The 20,558-nt window shown below is 53.2% G+C and overlaps 1 protein-coding gene across 6 annotated transcripts in view; it reads left to right on the top strand.

Annotated features, from left to right (window-relative positions):
• Ptprf (protein tyrosine phosphatase receptor type F) overlaps positions 1 to 20,558 on the top strand; it is an 83,078-nt gene that overhangs the window by 18,594 nt on the left and 43,926 nt on the right. For all 6 annotated transcript variants that reach the window (XM_021159518.2, XM_029475898.1, XM_029475902.1 and 3 more), the window contains exons 4-6: positions 3,496 to 3,641; positions 3,803 to 3,944; positions 15,437 to 15,625. In XM_021159518.2, the coding sequence (XP_021015177.1) occupies positions 3,496 to 3,641; positions 3,803 to 3,944; positions 15,437 to 15,625 (477 nt within the window). The remainder of the gene's footprint in view (positions 1 to 3,495; positions 3,642 to 3,802; positions 3,945 to 15,436; positions 15,626 to 20,558) is intronic.

Here is a 20,558-nt window from a genome sequence, read left to right as displayed (position 1 = left end):
ACCACCACCACCACCACCACCAGCTGATAAGGCCCAAGGCAGGGTGGCCGCAGTAGCCTGGCTTTGCCTGCCTGCCTGCCTGGCACCCCAGCTGGCAGTGGGGTGTGGGCCAGGCTTCCACAGTCTGGAAGAGGGGCTAATAAAGGATGCAGGGTACACACAGAGGCAGGCCTGGATTGTGAGCAGGCTCAAGCTAAGTTCTCAGCCGAGTGCTTGCTTGGCCTCTGGCAAGTGCATACAAAACAAGATCCTTGCTGGAATGGAAAAAGGGGGAATTTAGAGAAGCTAGCAGGAGCAAATTTGGGGAGACAGGGTAGAAACAAGATTTGACTGTGATCTCTGAAAGTCTCCTGAGGAACAGCAGGAAGATCCAAGGCCAGCTAGGGCGCTGGAAGGAGGAAGAGCCAGGTGGCCCGGGCCTCTGCAAGGTACCCTTAGTAGGAAGCAAGGTAGGGCCTAGGCATAGAAGGGGCCCCTGTCCTAGGCAGCCTGGGACTGGAGGAGCAATGCCAGCCTGATCCTGGGCAGCACCCTGGCTCTTCTCCAGTCTCCAGGGAGAGGAGTAGTTGTTCCTCCCTGATGGCCCCAGGCCTTGGGCACAGGCCAGCCCCCACACAGCTTCCAGGTTTGTTCCTGCTGGCTGCTCCGAGCTACCTGACTCCTGCCCAGCCTCGGCTCTTTGTTTGGCTCAGGAGGCCCCACCCCACCCCACCCCACCCCAGCACACTCCTAGTCTTTCTGGTTCTTCAGGTTCCAGCCTCTGGTTTCACTGGAGACACGTTGAGGCAGGACCTGGAGGGGCACTTATTCCCTGGGTTTCTCTCTTGCCTAGAGGGAAGGAGTACGTGAGGCCCCAGCCTTCTACACTCCTCTCTCTCCTTCCTCTGTCCTCTTCTTCCTGGTCTGCACCCCTGGGTGTCAGGAACTGGGTCAGACAGTGGGACAGGGCAGAAGACAGGATAGACATGGAATCTGCTCAGCCCAGGGTCATGGTCTGTTTGAGAAGCAACTATTAAACCCCCAAAAGGTGGGAAGGCATTAGCTTCCTGTGTACCCTGAAACTGTGGGCATACTGTGGGAGGCAGAGCGAGTTTAATGGGGGGTGGGGGGTAGGGAGGGTTAGGGGATAGTTTTCTGAGACGATGATGTTCAGAGGTGACTTAGGATGTTAGTGGGTAAGGGGTAGTCGATGAGGCCCTTAGCAGAAGGTGCAGCTTACGCAAAGGCCCTGAGGCAGCATTGCTTATTCAGGGCTCTAAAGCCAGGACTCTGGGGAGCATGGTTGGGTCAGACCTGGCCGAGCTTTGTCTGCAGTGAGAGGAGCTTGCTCTTTGTAAAGAGCAGTGGGAGGCCTTTGGAGAGATTTGATCAGGAGGAGGCTTGTTCTCTGGCTTCATAATAGAGAATAGAGGAGGTGGGGTGGGGGTGACAGAGGCAGGGCCATCAGCCTGTTCAGCCAGCCGAGCCACCATTTGTCCCATGGAGGAGAGGCAGAGCTGGAAGCTACTGGGGTGGGGGAGGGGTTAAGAGATAACCTCAGTAGACCCTGGAGGAGGGGGCTTCCTCTCAGGCAGGTATTGTCACTGTTGAGTGACAGGCTTTGTAAATTCTACAGACTAGGAAAGATCCACACCTCTCTCCAGAGGCTGGGGTGGGGGTGGGGGTGTGGTGTGGTAGAGGCAGAAAGGAGTTCAGAACTTTTGGGTCACCTGCATGACTTCCCCGCCCCTGCACTGGGCCCTCTGAGTTGCTCAGCCTCCCCCTCCCCAGGAACAGATTGTGGTGGGTCCTGAGTTTTCTTCCTGGGGAGGACACAGGTTATTTAAAGTGAGTTTAGGATTTAGAATGTAGAGTGAACCCCAGCTCTACCCCAGAACACTGACTCACTGGTCCTTGTTCCTTCCACCGCTTGGATGTCTTTCCCTATCTCTAAAATGAGGGTGATTATGGATCCACTGACCCACAGGGCTGCTGATGTTAACAAGTGACTGCCTGCCCTGGGTGAAGGCCTGCCACTGACACATGTCCTAAAAAAAAAAAAACAAGACCAAAACAAAACCAAAAAAAACCAGAATTGGTGCTGGAGAGCTGGCTCAGTGGTCAAGAGTGCTTGCAGCAAATGATCTTGCAGAGACCTGGGTTTGCTCCCCATCACCCACATCAGGCAGTTCACAGCCACCTCCAGCTCTAGAAGATTTAATGCCCCCTTCTGGCCACTGTGGGCATTGCACACACGTGGTGCACATACAGACAAGCAGGCACGTATACATAATACAGATAAAACTCCAAGAGTTTCCAAACCTTCCTCCAGTTGGCATCTCTTTCCTAGTCACAGCGTGCTGTGACAGTCACCTGTGCCCCTCCCTTACCTCGGCTACTCTTCTGCTTTTGTCTGACTTTTGCCACCACTGGCTGTTCTTTTCAACAAGGTCCCCTGCCTCCTGTGAACTTTTTGTGTCAGTTGTTTTGGACTTTGATGGGCCTAAATTTGGGTCCCAAATGTGTCAGTACTCACTGGCTGTGTGACTTTGGGCATGTGACTTGGTCCTTCAGCCTAGAAAGTGGAGGCACTGGTTGTGCATGAAGTGACATAAAGTACCTGGCACACAGTGGACACTTTTTAGCCAGGGCCCAAACTGAGCCTGGGTTATGGGCAACAAGCAGGTTTTCTGAAGGGCCAGCTCCCAAGGCACTGGCTTTCCTGCACCATGCACTGGCTGGATTAATAGGAAATGGATCCACTGTCAGGATTAACGAGGCATTGCTACATCTCAATGAGCCAGGTTGCTTGGGGCTGTGACCCTGGGTGGTGGGACATGGAGGGTATGGCCAGGCCTTGGCTGAGCCCCTGTCCTCCTCTGGAGTAGGAACTCTGGAGCTGCCCATGCTGTGGAAAGGCAGTTGCCAAGCTGGTGGGGGCAGGGAGTTACAGGAAAGCATCCCTCTGGGAAGCCATCCAGAGCCTCTCAGGAGCTGGAATGTCCAGGCCTTTGGGGCTGTTGGAATGTAGGGGTAGGGAAGAGGAGGAGTCCTGGGGTCTGCCTAAGGCTTAGGGTAGATGGAAAGGCTCTAGGAGAGTCTGGGGCGCTTCCCAGAAAGCAGTTCTCCAGTATCTTTTTTATTTTTTTTATTATTCCCGGAGCTTGGAATAACCAGGAGCCGGAGACAGACAGAGAGGCAGAGCCCAACTCCAGACTCTGCTCTTGACCAGCTGTGTCCCAACGAACAAATCTCTTGACCTCCCCACGCCTTGACTTCTTCTCTGTAAACAGTAATTATAGCACCCACCTCCTCGGCTTCAAAGAGTTACAAGGGTTCTGCTCTTTGAACAGAGCTCGGCACTTATTAAGCACTATATAAAAGTTAGGTATTATATTGTTCTCTCTAAGTCTTTCTTGCCCCCTCGTCCCCAAGGCCTGCTACCTGTAGCATGGTAGCATTGACCATGCCTAATGTGATCATGCCACTTGATTTGAGTGTCTCTGTCTCTTCCAGGCAAACCTGTCTTTGTTAAGGTCCCCGAGGACCAGACTGGGCTGTCGGGAGGGGTGGCCTCCTTCGTGTGCCAAGCCACAGGGGAACCCAAGCCTCGAATCACGTGGATGAAGAAGGGGAAGAAAGTCAGCTCCCAGCGCTTTGAGGTTCGTCCTGGACTGGCCGGGAGGGCTGGGCAGGCTTTGGAGTTGGCCTGCTCGCTGTGTGGTCCTTCTCTTGTTCCTCAAGGGTCTTTTGGGGATGTGAGGAAAACTGTAGTAGATCCCCACACCCCTAACAGGCTGTGACCACATCTGTCCTGTGACAGGTAATTGAGTTTGACGATGGAGCAGGGTCAGTGCTGAGGATCCAGCCATTACGAGTGCAGCGAGACGAAGCCATCTATGAGTGCACAGCCACGAACAGTCTCGGGGAGATCAACACAAGTGCCAAGCTGTCAGTGCTTGAAGGTATGTACCAAGAGGGACAGGCCACCGTGGCCAGGTAGACTGAGATGTGGGTGGGGCCCTGGCTGCCCTGGGGTGGGTGTGAGTCAGTGTTCAACAGGCCAAGGTCACTGGTCTGTGTTGAAGCCAGCAGCAAGCTTGCCAGCTGTGTGATCTCCAGCTGGGTCATCGCTCCCTTGGGTCTGGGTCAGGCTGGAGGTATGGTGCTGCAGCTCTGTGGCCCTGGGGTTATGTGACGGTGGCAGTGAAGCCTGGCGGTTGCTGGCAGTGTTCTCCTGGTACCCTGATGAAGGAGCTGGAGCTGGGCTCTCCATGTGAATTTTAGTGTCTCTTCTCATCTGGCAGCTCGTTCATTCATTTAGTCATTCACATACTTTGCTTGAACTGCCGTTAAGCCCAGAATGTCACTTGATACGTGCTACCCTCAGTCAGCGTCCAGTAAATTCTGTAAGGAACGTGGACACTTTGCTTCTAGGCCTTTGCCAAGACCCAGGGTGTAAAGGGGAGCAGAGCTTCCAAAACTCTGAGTGGTCAATTTGAGGCTTTTCAAGTGGCGGCTGGAGAGCGGAGGGGAGGGAGAGGAGGGAGAAGGTAATTCAGTGAGGCTGGAGGATCAGGCTGAGGAACGGGCCCTTTCTTGAGGACGTAGAAAGCCACAAATAGGGTGTGAAGTGACATGATTAAACCTTGACCACAATGGATACATGAATCTGAATGTGCGTTTTCAAAATACCGTATTGATTGTTGCTTTCATTTTTGAATGCAATACCAATATCTGTTCACTGTTAAAGAATTGAGAAGCATAGGATAGTGTGTAGGGAGAAATAATAATCTTATTATCCTACCCCTCGTGCTATTAGTTATTTCTTGGTGGCCCATTTTCTGTGTGTATGTTTTATATACATCTATGTATATTTGTATTAATATATATAAACAGAATAGTGATCCCACACTGTTCCGTGACTTTGGGGTTTTTTGTTTGTTTGTTTGTTTGTTTTCCAGCTAGAGGGCAAACCTAGGGCTTTTCAGACAAGCTCCCTCACTGAACTTGGAGCTCACCTATTTGGCTAGCCTAGTGGCCAGCGAGCTCTAAGAATCCACCTCTCTGCCTGCCTCCCCAGCACTAGGGCCCAGGCACATACTTCTATACCCAGCTTCCTCCATGGGCTCTAGGAGACACAACTCAGGTCTTCACGCTTGCTCAGCAGGTCCGTTACTGAGCCACCTTCCCAGCTCCTGCTTAGAAAAAAACGTAGTGTGAAGATTTTCCTTGCCATTAAATATTCTTCCACACCATTATTTTTAATGGCTGTGGTAAGCTGTCACATGGAAGCACCCTAATTTATTTAGCTGTTCCCTTTTTGTTGGGTGCATATGTTCTCAGCTTCCAACCTTTGTAAGTAAGGTGTCACACATGTCTTTGAAGATGCTGTTGCTTTGCTGGTCATTTCCTGACTCTAGGTTCATGGAGTAGAATTGCTAAGTCAAAGGGCACATGCATTTTAAAGCCTTCAATATTGCTAGAAGATTGTATCTGTTTATATTCTTATCAGGGAGGGCATACGAGGGCCTCTTCTCTGCACATCTTCACCAGCAGTAGAAATTACCATTAAAAAAAAAAAGCTTTGCCAAGTTAATAGGCAAAAAGTGGCATCTCAATTTAATTTGCATTTCTTTGATTACAAGAGCAGTGGAACATCTTTTCACATTGGCCATTTTTATGCTTTGGCTTTATGTGTTCACACATGCATCCATTCAGTAATTCTTGCATCTGTGTGTGTCTCGTGTGAATCAGTGGGTTCTAATAGAGCTGTGTGCGGCCCTCCCCTGTAGACAGGAACGCTGGGCCTCATTTGTTCCATCCGGGATCCAGGACATCGTACCCACAGTCCAAGCTAGTGTGGAGCTTTCCCTATATCCCAGCATCTCAGAGTCCATTCTGAAGCGTAGACACCTGAGCCGCTGCTGCTTTGTGTCACTGGGCTGTGTTAGCCCTGCTGTCCGTTCCATTTGGGGACAGGGGGCCAGACCACCAGGTCTGAGCTGAAACCACTGGCTTGGAGGTCCCTTCTGGTCATTTCTGACCTCCAATTTGTGACCCAGGAGAAAGGATTTCACCTGTTGGCATGAGAGTCATGTACCCTGCCTTGTATTGGTGTGGAGTCTAAAAGACTATAATCCCTATCATGGCGGGCAACCTCTGAGGCTCTCAGGCTAGGGAGTAGTCTCCTTGTGAGAATGGAGAGCTGATCCTCTAAGACATCCCACTGCCCTGTCAACTTTACCCTTTAAAGGGTCTCTCAAGGCCCGGGGAAGAGAACTCACACTTGGCCGAGGGTTGCCATTAGAAACGGCCTTCCTGGTCAAGGGTTTCTTTTTATGGATTAGAGGTGGTTCTTTCTTATGCGGTGTTGGGATGGACCCCGGCACTAGACATAGACTTTGATCCCCAGACCTGGGCTTCAGGCTATATGTTGATGCATCTGGGGACTGGAAGATGTCTGATGACGTGTGGGACAGACAGGTCCCTACTACACCAGAGTGGTTGGAATTGTGGGCTTCGTGGGCCCCTCCTGCTCCTGAGATATTGCACCAGCGAGGCAAAGTGCTGACCTGTCCTGTTGTCTTTGTAACCTTGACCAGCTTAAGGCTTGGCAGAAAGGAATGTCACAAGGGATAGAACCTCAGAGAGGCAGCCTAAAGCAACCCTGCCTCATTTCCTCCCTGTTCTTCCTGGGATGGGGTGGGGGGCAGGAAAGCTGGGGTGCTTGCCTGCAATAGATGAAAAGATGGCTTTTTTTTTTTTGGAGCTCTGGGGTTGACAGGAGGGGAGAGCCAGGGCCATTTTTGTGAGACTACCATAGAATCCTAGTAGTGAGAGATAAACTTGGCTTAGGGGCTGGAAGATAGTGCCTGGTTGCTTTGCTCACGTCTCACACACATGTGCCTGCCTGTGCATCAGGAGACAGGTGCTTTGGGGAGTTCCTGGGTAATGCCTGGGGAACCTGGCCCAGGTGCAGGAGCAGTGTGTCTTCAAAAGGGAACCCCAGTATTATACTTCCTTCGGGGCCTTCTGCCCTTCCTCCTACCACCCCAGGCCCAGCTCAGTCCACTCTCACTGCAGCCTCTAGGGACACCGCCATGCCAGGTCCCCCACGAGTCTCCGTACTCTGCCGCTGCTGGTGCAGCTTGTGAGACCTAGCCCACTGTGCTGGGACAGCCAGCCGGTGTGCCAACATCCCTGTCAGGGTACAAGGTGGGGTGTCCAGCACAAGCTGGCTGGGGGTGGGCCTGTCCTGTCCTGGGCTGTGATGAGTACCAGGGCCCTGCCGCCCAGCGTTCCTGTCTGAGTGGTAATTGAAGCCATTAGCGCGCCAGCCTCTCCCTCGCCGGGTAATGGCAGGAAAAGCTCTTCTCGCTCCGCACTCTTGAGGCGGCGGCTGAATCATTCCCCCTCCAACCCGCCCGCTGCCGCCACTGAGACAGGGAATCTGACATTTTCCCTCACAAGGGAGGGGAGGGGTGGGGGAAGGGAGTGAGGCCTTGATTCTGGGCTTTCCCTTCTGAGGTGGAGGGGGATAGTGAGGGTGTTGAGCTCAGTTTGGAGGTCATTAGAGTCCCCAGGGTTTGCAGAGTCCAGGCCAGGCAGAACCATGGTTGGGGAGATCCCCAGGGAGGAGGCTAGACAGCCAAAGCTGTGGTGGAGCCCTAGTGACTGGGTAAGTTCTGGAAGGGACACCGAATGCCCAAAGGAAGATGGGGACAAGAGGCAGTGGAGTAGGAATATACTTGTTTCTGACTTGTCCTGGGGGGCGGGCTCAAGGGCTGGATGTTTGTCATTTTGTGCACATAGAAGATGATGTGTTTACAGTGGTGTGAGCATGTGTGAAGGGTTGTGTAAACCAGCAGTGTGCCTCAGGCAGCTGGGGAGGGGCATGATGTGTAAGCAGGTGGTATGTACTTTAAGGGCTCTGTGCAGTATTGAGATGTGTGCACGTGCACACATCTATGCATGGCAGGTAGTATCTGGGGTGTGTGTGTGAGTGTGTGTATGAGTGTGTGTGAGTGAGTGTGTGATGCGGGTGTATAGCAGGTGGTATTATACCTTAGTTTTGTAAACAGCGAGAGAGAGTCAGCAGTCTGAGCTAGATGTGTAGGGTCAGTCTGGTGCTGGTGGGATGTCAGGTGCTGTATTCAGATTTGTTGTCTCTGGGATCCCACAGAGCAGCTGGACAACAATGAATGCTGGTCAGTGTGTTTGGGGCTAGAGTGTTGTTGTCATCTGCTGCCATCATACTCAGCAGCTCCTCTGTGACCAAGCCAGGAGGAGGGCACACTAGAAGTACTGACCAAACCTGGCCTTAGGATTTAGGACTTCTCCTATCTTCTCCACCCCCCACCTACACACTTGTCCTTCTACCTGCTTCCATCTCGGGCTCTGTGTCTGCTAAGTGGGCCAGACTGTACCACCTATGCCATTTGGCTGGATCCAGCTAGAGTGCAGGAGAGCAGGCAAGAGAGGGCGATTGGATTGTGGGTTCTGCATTTGCTCTCACCCTCGTGGGTTCTGAGGCTTTAGGGTGACAGATAACTTCTTGCCACACACGCCCGTCCAAGTGTGCACGCACGCTTACACACACACACACACACACACACACACACACACACACACACCCCTCCCCCAACACACACATAGAATCTTTGGAAGCAGCTCCAGGGGAAAAGACTGATGATGACCCTGACCTGAGCTGTCCTGCCTGCGCTGGGCAGGATGAGTGCTTTCCTAGGGGTCATTTTTCCCTGCCCCACCTTTTTTCCTACCATAAGCCTTTCTATTCATTTCACTCTCAGTGGAAAGATGAGGGTGAAAGAGCTACTACAGGAAGTCCCAAACCTAGAATTCTAGGCAACCCCTGTTCTCCCCTGGCAGCAGTGACACTGATGTACCTCTGGTCCAGTGGCCTTTAGGATGTAACCTCCATTTCCTGTGACCATAACAGATCTCAGGACCATGAAGATATGAAATGCTATAGCCAGATTTTGGAGGTTCAGACAGAGATAGTCTTAGGTAGGAAGGCACATCTGGAATGGGGCAGTAGAAGCAGCTGGAAGGTCAGACACGGGGTTTCTTGGTTCCTGGGATCCTCTCATGGTTTCCAGTTCTGAGAGTCTTGGAAGAGCTCAGTGAACTCCTTTTGAACGGTGTCCCCTTCTGTGAGCTGTGGCCTGTGCCCACCTAGTTCCCCACGCCTGTGCTCACAGGTGTCTTGTCTGTGCTCTGTGCTTTTTGACCTCCCACCCCCCACCCCCGCGCCCCCTGCCTCCCCGCCCAGCTTATGATCATGGGCTGAACCAGCATCGCTAGAAATAGCTCTCAAAGTTGGAGGTCTTAGATGCCCCTGGATGTATATTCTCCATCCGTGGTAAGGTATCCTCCTCACCCTGATTGCCAGGGGAGAAGAGGGCTTACTAAGGGCAGATTCGTGCTTCAGAGAAGTCCTTGTTGATGCAAAGTAGGGCGGAAGTGTATCAATGAGAGGTAGGTGTAGTCAATCCAACTAGCAAAAGCCAGCATCCCCTGAACCTTGTGAAAAGAGGAGGAAGGGAGATAGGCATGACAGGTAGCATCCGGCCCAGCTGCCTGGGACACCCCAGGGGTGGTTGGCTCTGCATTCCTGGTTCAAGGCTGGTAGACAGCGGAACCAATTTTCTATCTAAGATTGAAATACAGGAAGAGGCCCAGAACTGAAGGGGTGAGTTGATAAGTCTAATTTGAAGTCTGTCAAGTCAGGTGTGTGCAGGCATCCGAGGAAAGATGTGAGAAGGCCTCACCTGGGTTTGCCTGGCACTCTTGAGGGGCTGGAGATGGAACCGGGAGAGCCAAGAAGCCAAGCCAAAAGGATCCCCAGGAACTGGCGTTCACTGTTGGGAGGAGGTTCCTGGAAGCTAAGGGGGAAGCCAGATCAGGGGAGGCAGTGGAAGAGTATGAAGGAGGAGAAGCCAAGCAAGATGAGTATTGGGCAGTGTCCTTTGGATTTAGCTCTGCAGTTGGTACTGACCTTGGCGAACAGGCTTCCGGAAGCCTCGGGGGTGGCAGCAGGGCTGCAGGGGGCTGAAGAGTGAGTGGGAGGCTGTCAGTGGTCTGAAGTGACTGGGAGCAAGGGCTGAACCTAGAGAGGTAAATGGCTAAAAAGAAAATTCCTGAGCAGGCTTGGGGTAGAGGAGCCTCCGGAGGGAGAGCCCAGCATGAGCAGAATCTGAGTGTGGGGACCAGGCAGTGGCTCTGGGGTCCAATGAGTCCGCATGGTGGGGAGGCCTCACCTGCCAGGTTGAGTAGGACTCTGTGGAGTGCCAGGGAAACCCAAGGGAGGGGGCATTACTGAGGGGGGGCCGTGGCTGCCGACAGGCCCCAAACAGCTCAGACTCAAAAACAAAACAGGCTTTTAAGATGCCAAGTTTGATGAAATCTGAGTGCTGGAAGAGGTGGGAGTTTTCTCTTGGAAAAACAGCTGAAAGTCGAGACTGAAAGCTGCGAATGGAGATGGGCGCTGAGGCCCCTTGGGCCCCCCCTTACCGCCTGGGAGCCTGGGGGTGGGGTGCAGGCTAGGTACTGAGCGGGAAAGCTTACAGGTTTGGGGAGGGCTCTGTCTTGACCCTGTCTCTGCTGAGGATGGAGCTGTTCTGGGGGGCTGAACTGAGGTGGCCCTGGACTTCCTTGGAGTGCCAAAGGGCAGGGTGGGGCCTGGCCACCCACAGAGGTTCCTTTGTGGATTTGGTCTTACTGTGTCTCCAGGTGCGTGTGTCTCTTCATGTGTGTCTGACTTTTCGTGTCCTCGCACCCATGTTCCCACACCTCTGCATGCCGCCTCTGGATCTGCCTGCAGGAGTCTGCTGCCACAGGTGCTTGTCACTGCAGATGCCCCGCCACAGGCACATGGAGGTTTCTATTTTTGCACCTGTCTCTTTCTCCTCGTAGTTCTCTAGGTCCCTGGCTGTGCGTGTTTCTAAGGTGTCTGTGTGTTCAGGGACAGGGTGATACACTCATGCATAGAGGAGGGGTCAGTCTCACAGACTGTGCCACCCCGGGGAGCCAGTCTATGTGCATGCGCATATGTGCCTGTATTCAGAGATGCCATGAAGCTGGGTAAACACGGGTGAAGAGGTCTCGCTGACAGCCGGTGCCAGTGCTCTCCCTTACAGCCACCACCCTCCCCTCTAAGGCATCTCCATCTGTTAGCTTTCCTGGTGCAGCCCCCTGCCTCTGGCCCAGACTCCGCCCCAGGCATCCCAGGCTTCATGGACAAAGAGACCTGTGTGTGTTCTCTAGAGGCCTTCAGCAGCCTCCCTCCCCCAGTCCTTGCAGCCTGTCGGTCTAAACTTCCCACCCACCCCTGCCCTGTCCTTGTCTATCAAAACTTCAATACATACCCCAGACTCACCTTGCTGTTTAGTGTTCCTCCATCCTGGCTATAGCGTGCAGGAAAGCTTTTTGCTTTGCATCATTCTTGATCCTCCTTCCTCCAGGAAGTCACCAAGATAGCAGATGAGAGGTGGAGTTACAGTAATTAACTCTACTGCTGAGGGACATCAACCATGCTCCCTGTCTCTGTCGTTTGTATCTTCCCCACCCCACCCCTTAGACACGCCCTCCCACATGCCCTGTCATCTCTGAGCTCTAAGACAACAGGACCTCTCCAGGGAAGGGTCTCTCAACCGCAGTATCTGAAGGGCCAGTTGGGTACAGAAGCCATTCATGAATCACTTGGATGCTTACTCTAGGTGCACAGATCTGTGCCGGAGGGGCAGACTTTCGATTGTGTGTGGTACTTATGTATAGAGGCTATCCAGGTCTAGGCTACTGTGTTGGTGCCTCTCCAGAGTCCCCCAAAGCCAGGGGACTTCTCTTTCTGCTCTGGGAACAGTGCAGTGGAGGACCTGACACTGCGGACTGGATATGCAGAGGCAACTTACAGCCTTCTGCACTGTTCTGGACCCTAGCAGGCGGGAGCTGGGTGCGCTGCGTTGGTGGAGCTGGAATGCCTAAGGGGGAGCACCCCCCCAACTGAGGCGCAGGGTCCAGGGAGGGGGCGCGGCTGCTCCGCCTAGGTGGGGGCGGGAAGGGCGGCGCCCAGTAGGACTTGGACGCGGAGGCGCGCACCCGCTCGGACACAAGCGCGCGCAGCCCTTCCACCGTGGCACCCGCCTCTTTGCCGTCGCCATGGTTACCGGGTGGCCTGGAGGGGGGAGGGGCTCTCCCGCACCAGCAGCCCGTGTTTGGAGGGGCTATAGTGTAACCCGTGCACCCCCCCCCCACACACACACACAGGCGCGTGCCAGGGGTGTTCACATGTGGGGAGCATTGGGCTTCCTTTACAGCACCTGAAAACAGAGGCGTATGTGCATGGGGGGTCTGCAGTAGAGTCCGCAGCCGGAAGCCGGTTAAGGGCGGGGAGAAGGGGGAAGGGCGTGGCTCTTTCCAGGGACGCCCCTCCCTTTTCCTGCCCTGCCCACCTTTTCGTGAGTGCTAGTCTAAAGCACTAGGGTCCTACCACCTGCTTTCCTCCAAGCCCCACCTCCAATTTAACTGAGTGACCTTGGGCAGGTTTCCAGATTTCTGCCAAGTCCCCATTTGCTCATATGCCTCATAGGGTTTTGGTAAAGATTGTCATTTTGTAAACCTGCAACAGAGGGACTGCTTCATGCTTGGAACCTTTTATCCCTGTGTCCAGAGGCCTCAGTTTTCTCAGTTGTTGATGGGTTGGAAGTGACAGTGTGGCATGCATCCTCTTGAGAAATTTGCCTTGGTCATTAACCTGAGTGGTTTGGACTTCTATAGACACGCTCTGGTGTGGAGTGGGGAGGCTTAAGGTGGCAAGGGGGCCAGTAACTCCACAGGCATCTGGGGAATGTCTGTTGTCCTTGACTGATAAGAGTGTGCTGAAGGCTCCCAGGTGGGAGAGGAGGAGGCTGCTGCAGCAGCAGGTCAGCCCTCAGGGGCTGACTTCACCTCCTGGAGTGGCCTAAGAAGCAGCCTTGCCTGCGCTCACTGCTTGGGAGCCTAGCTGGCCCCAGGGACTGGCTTTTGGGTCCTGCTGTTCAGTAGTCGCTCTTCACACTCCCTGGTTTTAGGCTTTGGCAGTGGTGCCTGAGGAATGATCTGAGCCAAGGACGGAGCCATTTGAGGGTGTGATAATTGAGGGAGGAAAATTAATTGTCCTTAATTTGGCGTAGGTCCCAAAGACCTTCCCCGTGTCAAGAATTCAGAGTAGATCCCTGGGACACTGGGCTGCAAGCATGTGCACTGCTTTCATTCTAGATCAGTGCTTTGCACGTAGGCCGTAGAGGCTGGAGAACTCCTTGGCTCTGACTCTGCCAGGACCTAGCCGCCCCTCATCCTGCACCCCAGTTGTTCAGACAGACAGGAGTAAGCCTGGAAGAACATGCTTGATGCCATGGTCAGTGATGATAGCTGTAGCTCTAGCAGCCTTGGGATCCCCGATGCTAGATGGGGATGGGGAGGATGCCCTAGGCCTCAGGGCTTACTCTTAGCTTCCAAGCAGTGCCAGGCCACGGAAGCTCTGCATCCTCACCCCCTCCTCTTTCTCTTCCTGCTGCTGTTTAATATGGTCCTTTCAAGAATCAGCTGAGCCGGGCAGTGCTGGCACACGCCTTAAGTCCTAGCACTTGGAGGCAGAGGCAGGCAGATTTCTGAGTTCCAGGACAGCCAGGGCTACACAGAGAAACCCTGTCCTGAAAGCCCCCCCTCCCCCCAAAAAAAAGAATCAGCTGAGAGTCAGAGCCCTGTGGCATCATACTTATAGCCAAAGAGACCCAGGGTTTACATCGGAATTTATAGGGCTCCAAACAGGGGAAGTGTATAGCCAATTCCTGGCCAAACCTGGGGATACAGGGCCATGATGAGAGATCTCCTATAACCCCAGCCAGACACCCTTCTAGGATATCCCTAGAAGTTGCAACTTTGATGGGGGTTCCTCTGCCTGCCGTGGCTCCTCCAGCTTCATCTTGTCTGTGCCCCTAGGTGCTCCCCTTAGGTTGCCAGAGTAGGCAGGGAAAGTGGGTGCTGTCACCCTGCCCTTTACTTTTCTCCCTCGGAGGCTGAGTCTTCCTGGCATGGGAGCCTGGGTGCAGCAAATGTTCCTGCACACTGACCTGTGCTGGGCATGTGAGAGGGAAGAGCGAAGTGGTGCCTCTGCCACCACCATACTGCCCAGCTTTCTTGCCGAAAGGTAAACAAAGGGCAGACATTCTCTAGGCCCTCGTTAGGTACGCCCAGAGCCAAGCTTGGGAAGAGGAGAGGTACTGTTGAATTCTGGAAAACACTTGATGGTTTTGTTCCAATGGGAAACCATAATGGGAAAGGGGGCCCCAGGCTATAGTTCTGGTATCTGTCTGCCCCAGTGGCTCAGGTCTGGTTAATTATAACTTCTAACAGTTACTGGGTGCCTGTTCCGTGTCAGATACTCCCTTAGCACCCTGGATTCTTTTTTTGGTGGAGTCTTCAAGGTATCTTTTTGAGGTAGACACCTAAACCCAGTAGATAAATCAAGCATCAATGAGTAACGAACACGCATAGGCCGTACAGGTGGTAGTTAGTGGTAGAGACGTCAGTCCCAAATGGTCTATACTGTTCCAGGGCTTGTCTTCCCAGCTCCTGTTGCTTCTGAGAGGTGGGCATCGGGCAGCTTTGTCTCAGCTTGTGGGGACTGCTTCAGGAACCTTCGGCAGGAGGAAATGGGTCAAGTGAAAGTGATGTCCTTTGTGAGTTGCTAACTCCAGGAAATATTGGGAGGGTTGGTTTTGTTGTTGTTGTTGTTTTTACTGTTTGTTTGTTTGGTTTTTTTTTTTTTGTCTTCTTAGCCTATACATACTCAGACATGGCCCTGACACCTTATCCTGGTTCTTGGGGCCAGGAATGAGTAAGAAAGACCAAGGGTCAAGACTGTAATAGAGAATGGTCAGAGGCAAGACTAGAGTTTGGTCATCGGTAGGGCAGGGCTCAGCCACATGGAACAGCTGAAGGGATGCAGGCCAAGGAGAGAGAGCATGTGTGCTGACAAGGAACTGTGGGCTGGACCAGCACGCCTGGTGGGGTTGTGGCTGTTGATGCCTGGGGAACTTTACCTCCCTCACCGCCCCCACCCCGAATCCATAGAGCACTTTGCCACAGCCAGCAGAGCATCGATCCCTGTTCTTCCCAGGACCTAGAGAGAGAAGTGCTGATGTCTTCAGTCTGTGCTTCCAGACTTGGCAGGGATGTGGTGCTATGGGCCCTCCTGCAGCCCCTGCCTTGCCCAAAGGGACCTAGGACTCTTGACTCCTCATTTGGGGTAGGGCTTGTGTTTAGAAATCAGGGGTGGGTAAAGAGAAGCGTATCATGGGTTCCCGGCTAACCTGGAAGTCAGGAGAAAGCTACACAGAGAGGCCCTCAGTGGCGCAGAGGCAGTCCTAATGCACGCGTCACTCCTTGTTTGCAGAGGACCAGCTGCCGTCTGGGTTCCCGACTATCGACATGGGACCTCAGCTGAAGGTGGTGGAGAAGGGTCGCACTGCCACCATGCTGTGTGCAGCCGGTGGGAACCCAGACCCTGAGATCTCGTGGTTCAAAGACTTCCTTCCTGTGGACCCTGCTGCAAGCAACGGTCGTATCAAACAGCTGCGATCAGGTGAGCGGAGTTAAGGTGTCCTGAGTACCTTAGGGAAGACACCTTCCAGCCTGGTCCAGCCAGGTGCTGGGGGATGAACTTTCTAAGAAAGACTCATTAGAATGTCCCTATTGTCCTGGGGGACAGGATGGGGTGGCTAGCACTGTCCTGATCCTTCTGGCATTGTCAGGCACCACACTTTAGGCCAGTTTTGCTCCTCCAGGCATGCGTGACACGCTAGCGTGGCAGGCCTGAGGAAGGTGCCCTGGCTTTTCATCTACTTTCCCAGAGCCCAGTCTACATCTCTGCTTCTCTAGGCAGCAAGGTTTGCTGGGGAAGGGGCCAGTGATACTTAATTCATCCGCCTACGAGCCTGAAACAAGGGGCATCTGCTTCTGTGCTGTGGCCAACCAGAGCCACCTGTCTCCCTCCCGTGGATGTCTCAGTCGAGCCACCTTGGAGCCCTGGGAACAAGGATGCCATTGTGACCAAGAGGGAAGTGTCGCCCCATTGATCGATCTGCCTGTGAGGCTCCCGCCAAGAAAATGGATTTTGATTTTGTAGGGATGGAGTGGGTGGGAAACGAGACTCAGAATCAGCTGGGCTGCGTTCTACACCCGCTAGCAGCTCAGGACAGACCCACAGACTTGGCTCCAAAAGTCCTGCTATCTGGGAGAAGGTAGGCCTCTCTCCCATGACTTGACTTCCTGCTGCCTATCAGCTGTGATGTCAACACCATGAAGGATGGTGTGTCTGCCTCTCTTAGGGCTCTTCTGGCTTCAGAGGTACACACCAGTCCCAGCCCCTCCTCAGCCCCTCCCGTCAGGCCCACACCATTTTGGTACCCAGGAAGAGGAGAGAGTGATGAGCCACCCAGCAGGGCAGGATTCCGGCCCCAGCCACGGCCGCCTGAGACAGCCCACGAAGTGTTAGCTCATTTAATTTAATTAAAACTCAACAAGATGGAGGCAGCTGTAGTGCAGTTAATTAAAACAGCCATAATCAAGGCAGGAAATGGTCCGGCAGTGTTTGTGGCTGCTGCCCAGCACAGCACAGAGGCCGGCATGGCTCCGCTCCCCTGTATTTGCTCATGGGTGCCCCCAGGCAGGTTCCCCATGCTGCCAGACGGTCCTCCCCGCAGGCCTGACTCCTCCCCGGAATGGCATTGACTGTCTGTGGCAGGCAGCAGTTCTGGGAAGGCCCGCTGTCTGCAGCATTTGTTCATCAAGTATTTATGTAGCGCTTGCTGTGTGCCAGACCCCGTGCCACCCCTCCCCTGCCCATGACTCCCCGGGATGCTGCGCAGGCCTCTTCCTTCTTGTCCGCACAGTGGCCAACAGCCCTTCCTCCTCCTTGAGCAAACCTCCTGCCCTCCCTCGGGCTTTGCCACCCCTGATTTCCTCGAGCTGTGCTGTTGTCTCCTTGCCTGAAGCACGGGTGGGTTCTTCTAGCCCAGAGACCTGCCAGCCTCACCTTTGCTCTAACAGTCTGTCCTCCAGCAGGCAAGCCCATTGCCTCTGGTGCTTCAGTCACCGCCTCCTCATCTGTCCCGATACTGGTCAACCCAGCCCAGGTATCCTGTCTGAGCTCCAGGTCCCACATTTGATGGGTGCCGTCTGGATTTCACCCTATCATGGATAAGCAATGACTTCTTTACAACAGCCCTTCCCTGCTCCTGTTGACCATTTGTCCATGAGTAGCAACCCCACCCCCACCCCCAGAGGCCCAGCCCTCCCATTTAGTAAGGAGCCACATCCTCTTCATGCCTCACCAAATGGATCTCAAATTGGTGCCTTCTTCTCTTTCTGTTGCCTCTGTCCTAGCCTGGGACATCATTACTGTTCTCCCTGCCTCTAAACTTGCTCTGAAAACTCTGTCCTCTGGCAGCTGTTGGTGTTGCCATTCATCTTCCTCCTAGACTCGGAGAGCCAGTGCTGGACCCTGGGCTCCTAACCCTTGCCTCTGCCTGCTTGGTCAGATATGTGCTCCTGGTCAAGGGACCCTGCTCAATCACATGCTGGCTTTATCTCGTCCTGTCCTATCTACATGCACCTTATTAGTTCTGTGGCCTTAGTTAACTTTGTCAGTTTTCATATCTTGCAAAGTAGCTGCATTAAAGACACAGTGACACTTTGCAGCCTGGTTTGTGGTAAAGGCTCTGTCCCCGCCTGCTGCCACTTACAGGTAACCATGATGACCCATCCTTGCCCACCTGGCCCTCCACTCACTTTAGCTTCTTCCACTGGGCACCTGTACCCAGCTTCCGACTACTCCCTCAGGAGCCACCCTGCTTCATGCTGTCAGCGTTTGTCTCCAGCCCTACTTAACTAGGCTGGATGTGGGAGGAGCTGGGACAGATTTGCTTGGTAAGGTGCCCCTCCCCAGCATACCCGGCTCTCTGCAAGTCCTCATTGAGGAATTACTTTATTGACCTTAGGGACTTAGGACTGAAGATGATATCTACTCATTTGACCTTTCCTGCTCCAGGAAGCTGTGACTTAGGATCATAAATAGGCAGGGAGGGTGTGTGTCCAGTGCTTGGGATGAAGCCGTGTGAGGACATCCCTTCACAGAGTGGGCTCAGGCCTCTATTATACACTTGCCTATGTTCAAGACCCCTTGTGGTTTTCATGTCACCCACAGTTCACAGGGTGCTTTCCTACCCTTTTTACCTCAGAGTCTCTTGCAGCGTTTCTGCAGCAGGACAGGCCGTGTTGATTATGTCTACTTTCCGCAGGTCAAGGGGTCACACGTGGAGGTCCTGGGAGGTAACCTTAGTGCCTTCTAACAGCATCTCCTAACCCTGGAGTCTGAGAAGTAGTTGTATCCATCAGAGCTCCAGACATTAGCTCTCCAGACCTTAGGTCTCCCTGGCGGTCTCTACAGTGCCGCCAGCCTCTGTGAGCCATAGCACATCTGTACACATCAGCTCTGTTTGAAGGGCTCTTTTCCTGCTGCAGCCATGGGATACACCACCTCGGTACCCCATGGGCCGCTTGAGCTTGAGACCTCAGGCAAGCCCATGCAGAAAGGACGCCTGCTGTGGCAGTGGCAGAATTGGGGCTGTCAAGTGGAGATGGCAGCTCTGCCTGCAGGAGGAGGCCTCTGTTCCCTCTGATGAGATGCTCCTGGCTTCTCCCTCTGCTGGCTGGCCCAGCTCTGACTGGAAGAGCCTATCTACCCTGCCCTGCTCTGTCTTTGACTGGGTCTTCCAGAATGGTGCAGTCAGCATGTGAGCTCATTGGCACGAATCTCTTGGGGAGGCTGACACTTGTACCCCTTCAGTGCCATATACCTGTCTAGTGAAACAGAAAAGCCAGATTCTCAGTCAATGGGTTAAGTGGAGAAAGAACAGGAACCACAGGCTTGGCTTCTGTGCCAGGCTGTGTACACTACAACCCCCGCCCTAGCTCCAGCCTGGACTATAGGAGGTCAGTGGTTGTCAACTTTCTGGTCTTAGTATTGCTAACTTTAACTCAGAGGACCGTAAGGTAGTTTTGTTTAGCTGGCTTATACCTATTGATCTTTACCGTATCAGACATTTAAGATAGAAGATTTTAAATGTTTACTAATTATTTTAAAATAATTTAAAAACTATCAAGTGTTAACATAAATAAACATTCTAAAATAAAAAAGATAATTGTGTAATCTAAGACAAAAAAATATTTACTTAGGAAAACCTCACTGTTAATTCGGAGCTTCAATGTGGCTGCATTCGGCCTGTTAACAGTGTTACAGGTTGTGAACCCTTCAGGAAATGACACTGTACGTTCATAAGAGAAAGCATCTAAATAAGGCAGATAGTTCTGGCTTTGAAACAAGACCTTTACTGTATAGCCCTGGGCATGATACTCTATAGAGCCCAGCCTCCCAAGGGCTAAGATTACAGGCAGACTCCACACCCCCTCCCCAGTCTTAGTATTGTAGGAACTACTAATTGTAGGCTTTATTCTGGTGGACTCCCTAAAAGGTTCTCAGGGATTCCCTCTCCCCCCAAACACATGCACACGCACACACACACACACACACACACACACACACGCACGCACGCACGCACGCACACCCCTCTGGAGCACACATGGAGAATCTCTATGTTGGTCTAATCTCACTTTCCTATATGAACACATCACTTCCTCCCCAGCCCCCGCCGGTGCCTTCTAGCTTTCATATCTGCAGGATGTCCGTCAGGAAGGCTCCAAGTTAGACTGGTTCAATCCTGTTGCCTCACGTAAAAGCCTTTTACTGTTTCCAGGCCTCCTTTTCCTCATTCGTGCATAGAGATGGGTATTTTTTCCAGATGGGTGTTGCCAAGTTCGGTGAGACAGGAACTGATGTCTGGCCCCAGCACTTCCAACCCAACCCCCACTGAAGGAGCTAGAGGTGGATAGACTTGGATCTGGGTCAGTCTATAGGTTCCTGGCCCCAATGGTTGAACTGGAAGTCTCAGGACAGGCACCTGTTGGAAGGCAAACCTACTAAGGGTTCAGAACAGGCCTGGCTTAGGAAGACAAATGCCTGCCACTTTTGGGTGCTGACCCTTTGCCTCTCACCAGATAGGCTGAGGAGCTCTGACTACTCTATCTTAATAGAGGCAGGTGGGTTTTACAGGCTATTAGCCACCAGGTTTTGAGCTGAGTCCCACGCCTCCCCTGTTGGATGCCAGGGCTGCTCTGTGTCTCCCCTGTGGGATTCCTGATTCATCATGGTAACCTATGTGAGCTCTCCCCTTAACCCTGCCTGCTTAAATGCCCTGGTTTTGTTTTGGTAAGTGCTCTCCTTGGACGCTTACCCTGTGGGATTTGGGCGGTCTTTGGGGTGGTTGCTGCTCCCGTTTCTCTCCATCAGCCCAGCCAGCAAGGGTCATAGGAGCCCAGCCCCACCTCCCTGATTCCTGTCAACACCTCTGCCAGCTCCAGCTCTCTACTTCCCCCGAGCAGTGCTAGTGACCCAGGGA

The sequence above is a fragment of the Mus caroli genome, chromosome 4, assembly GCF_900094665.2.
Source record: "Mus caroli chromosome 4, CAROLI_EIJ_v1.1, whole genome shotgun sequence".
In the NCBI taxonomy this organism is placed as follows: Eukaryota; Metazoa; Chordata; class Mammalia; order Rodentia; family Muridae; genus Mus; species Mus caroli.
Note: the sequence above shows the minus strand (reverse complement) of the source record. Positions and strands in the feature narration are given on the sequence as shown.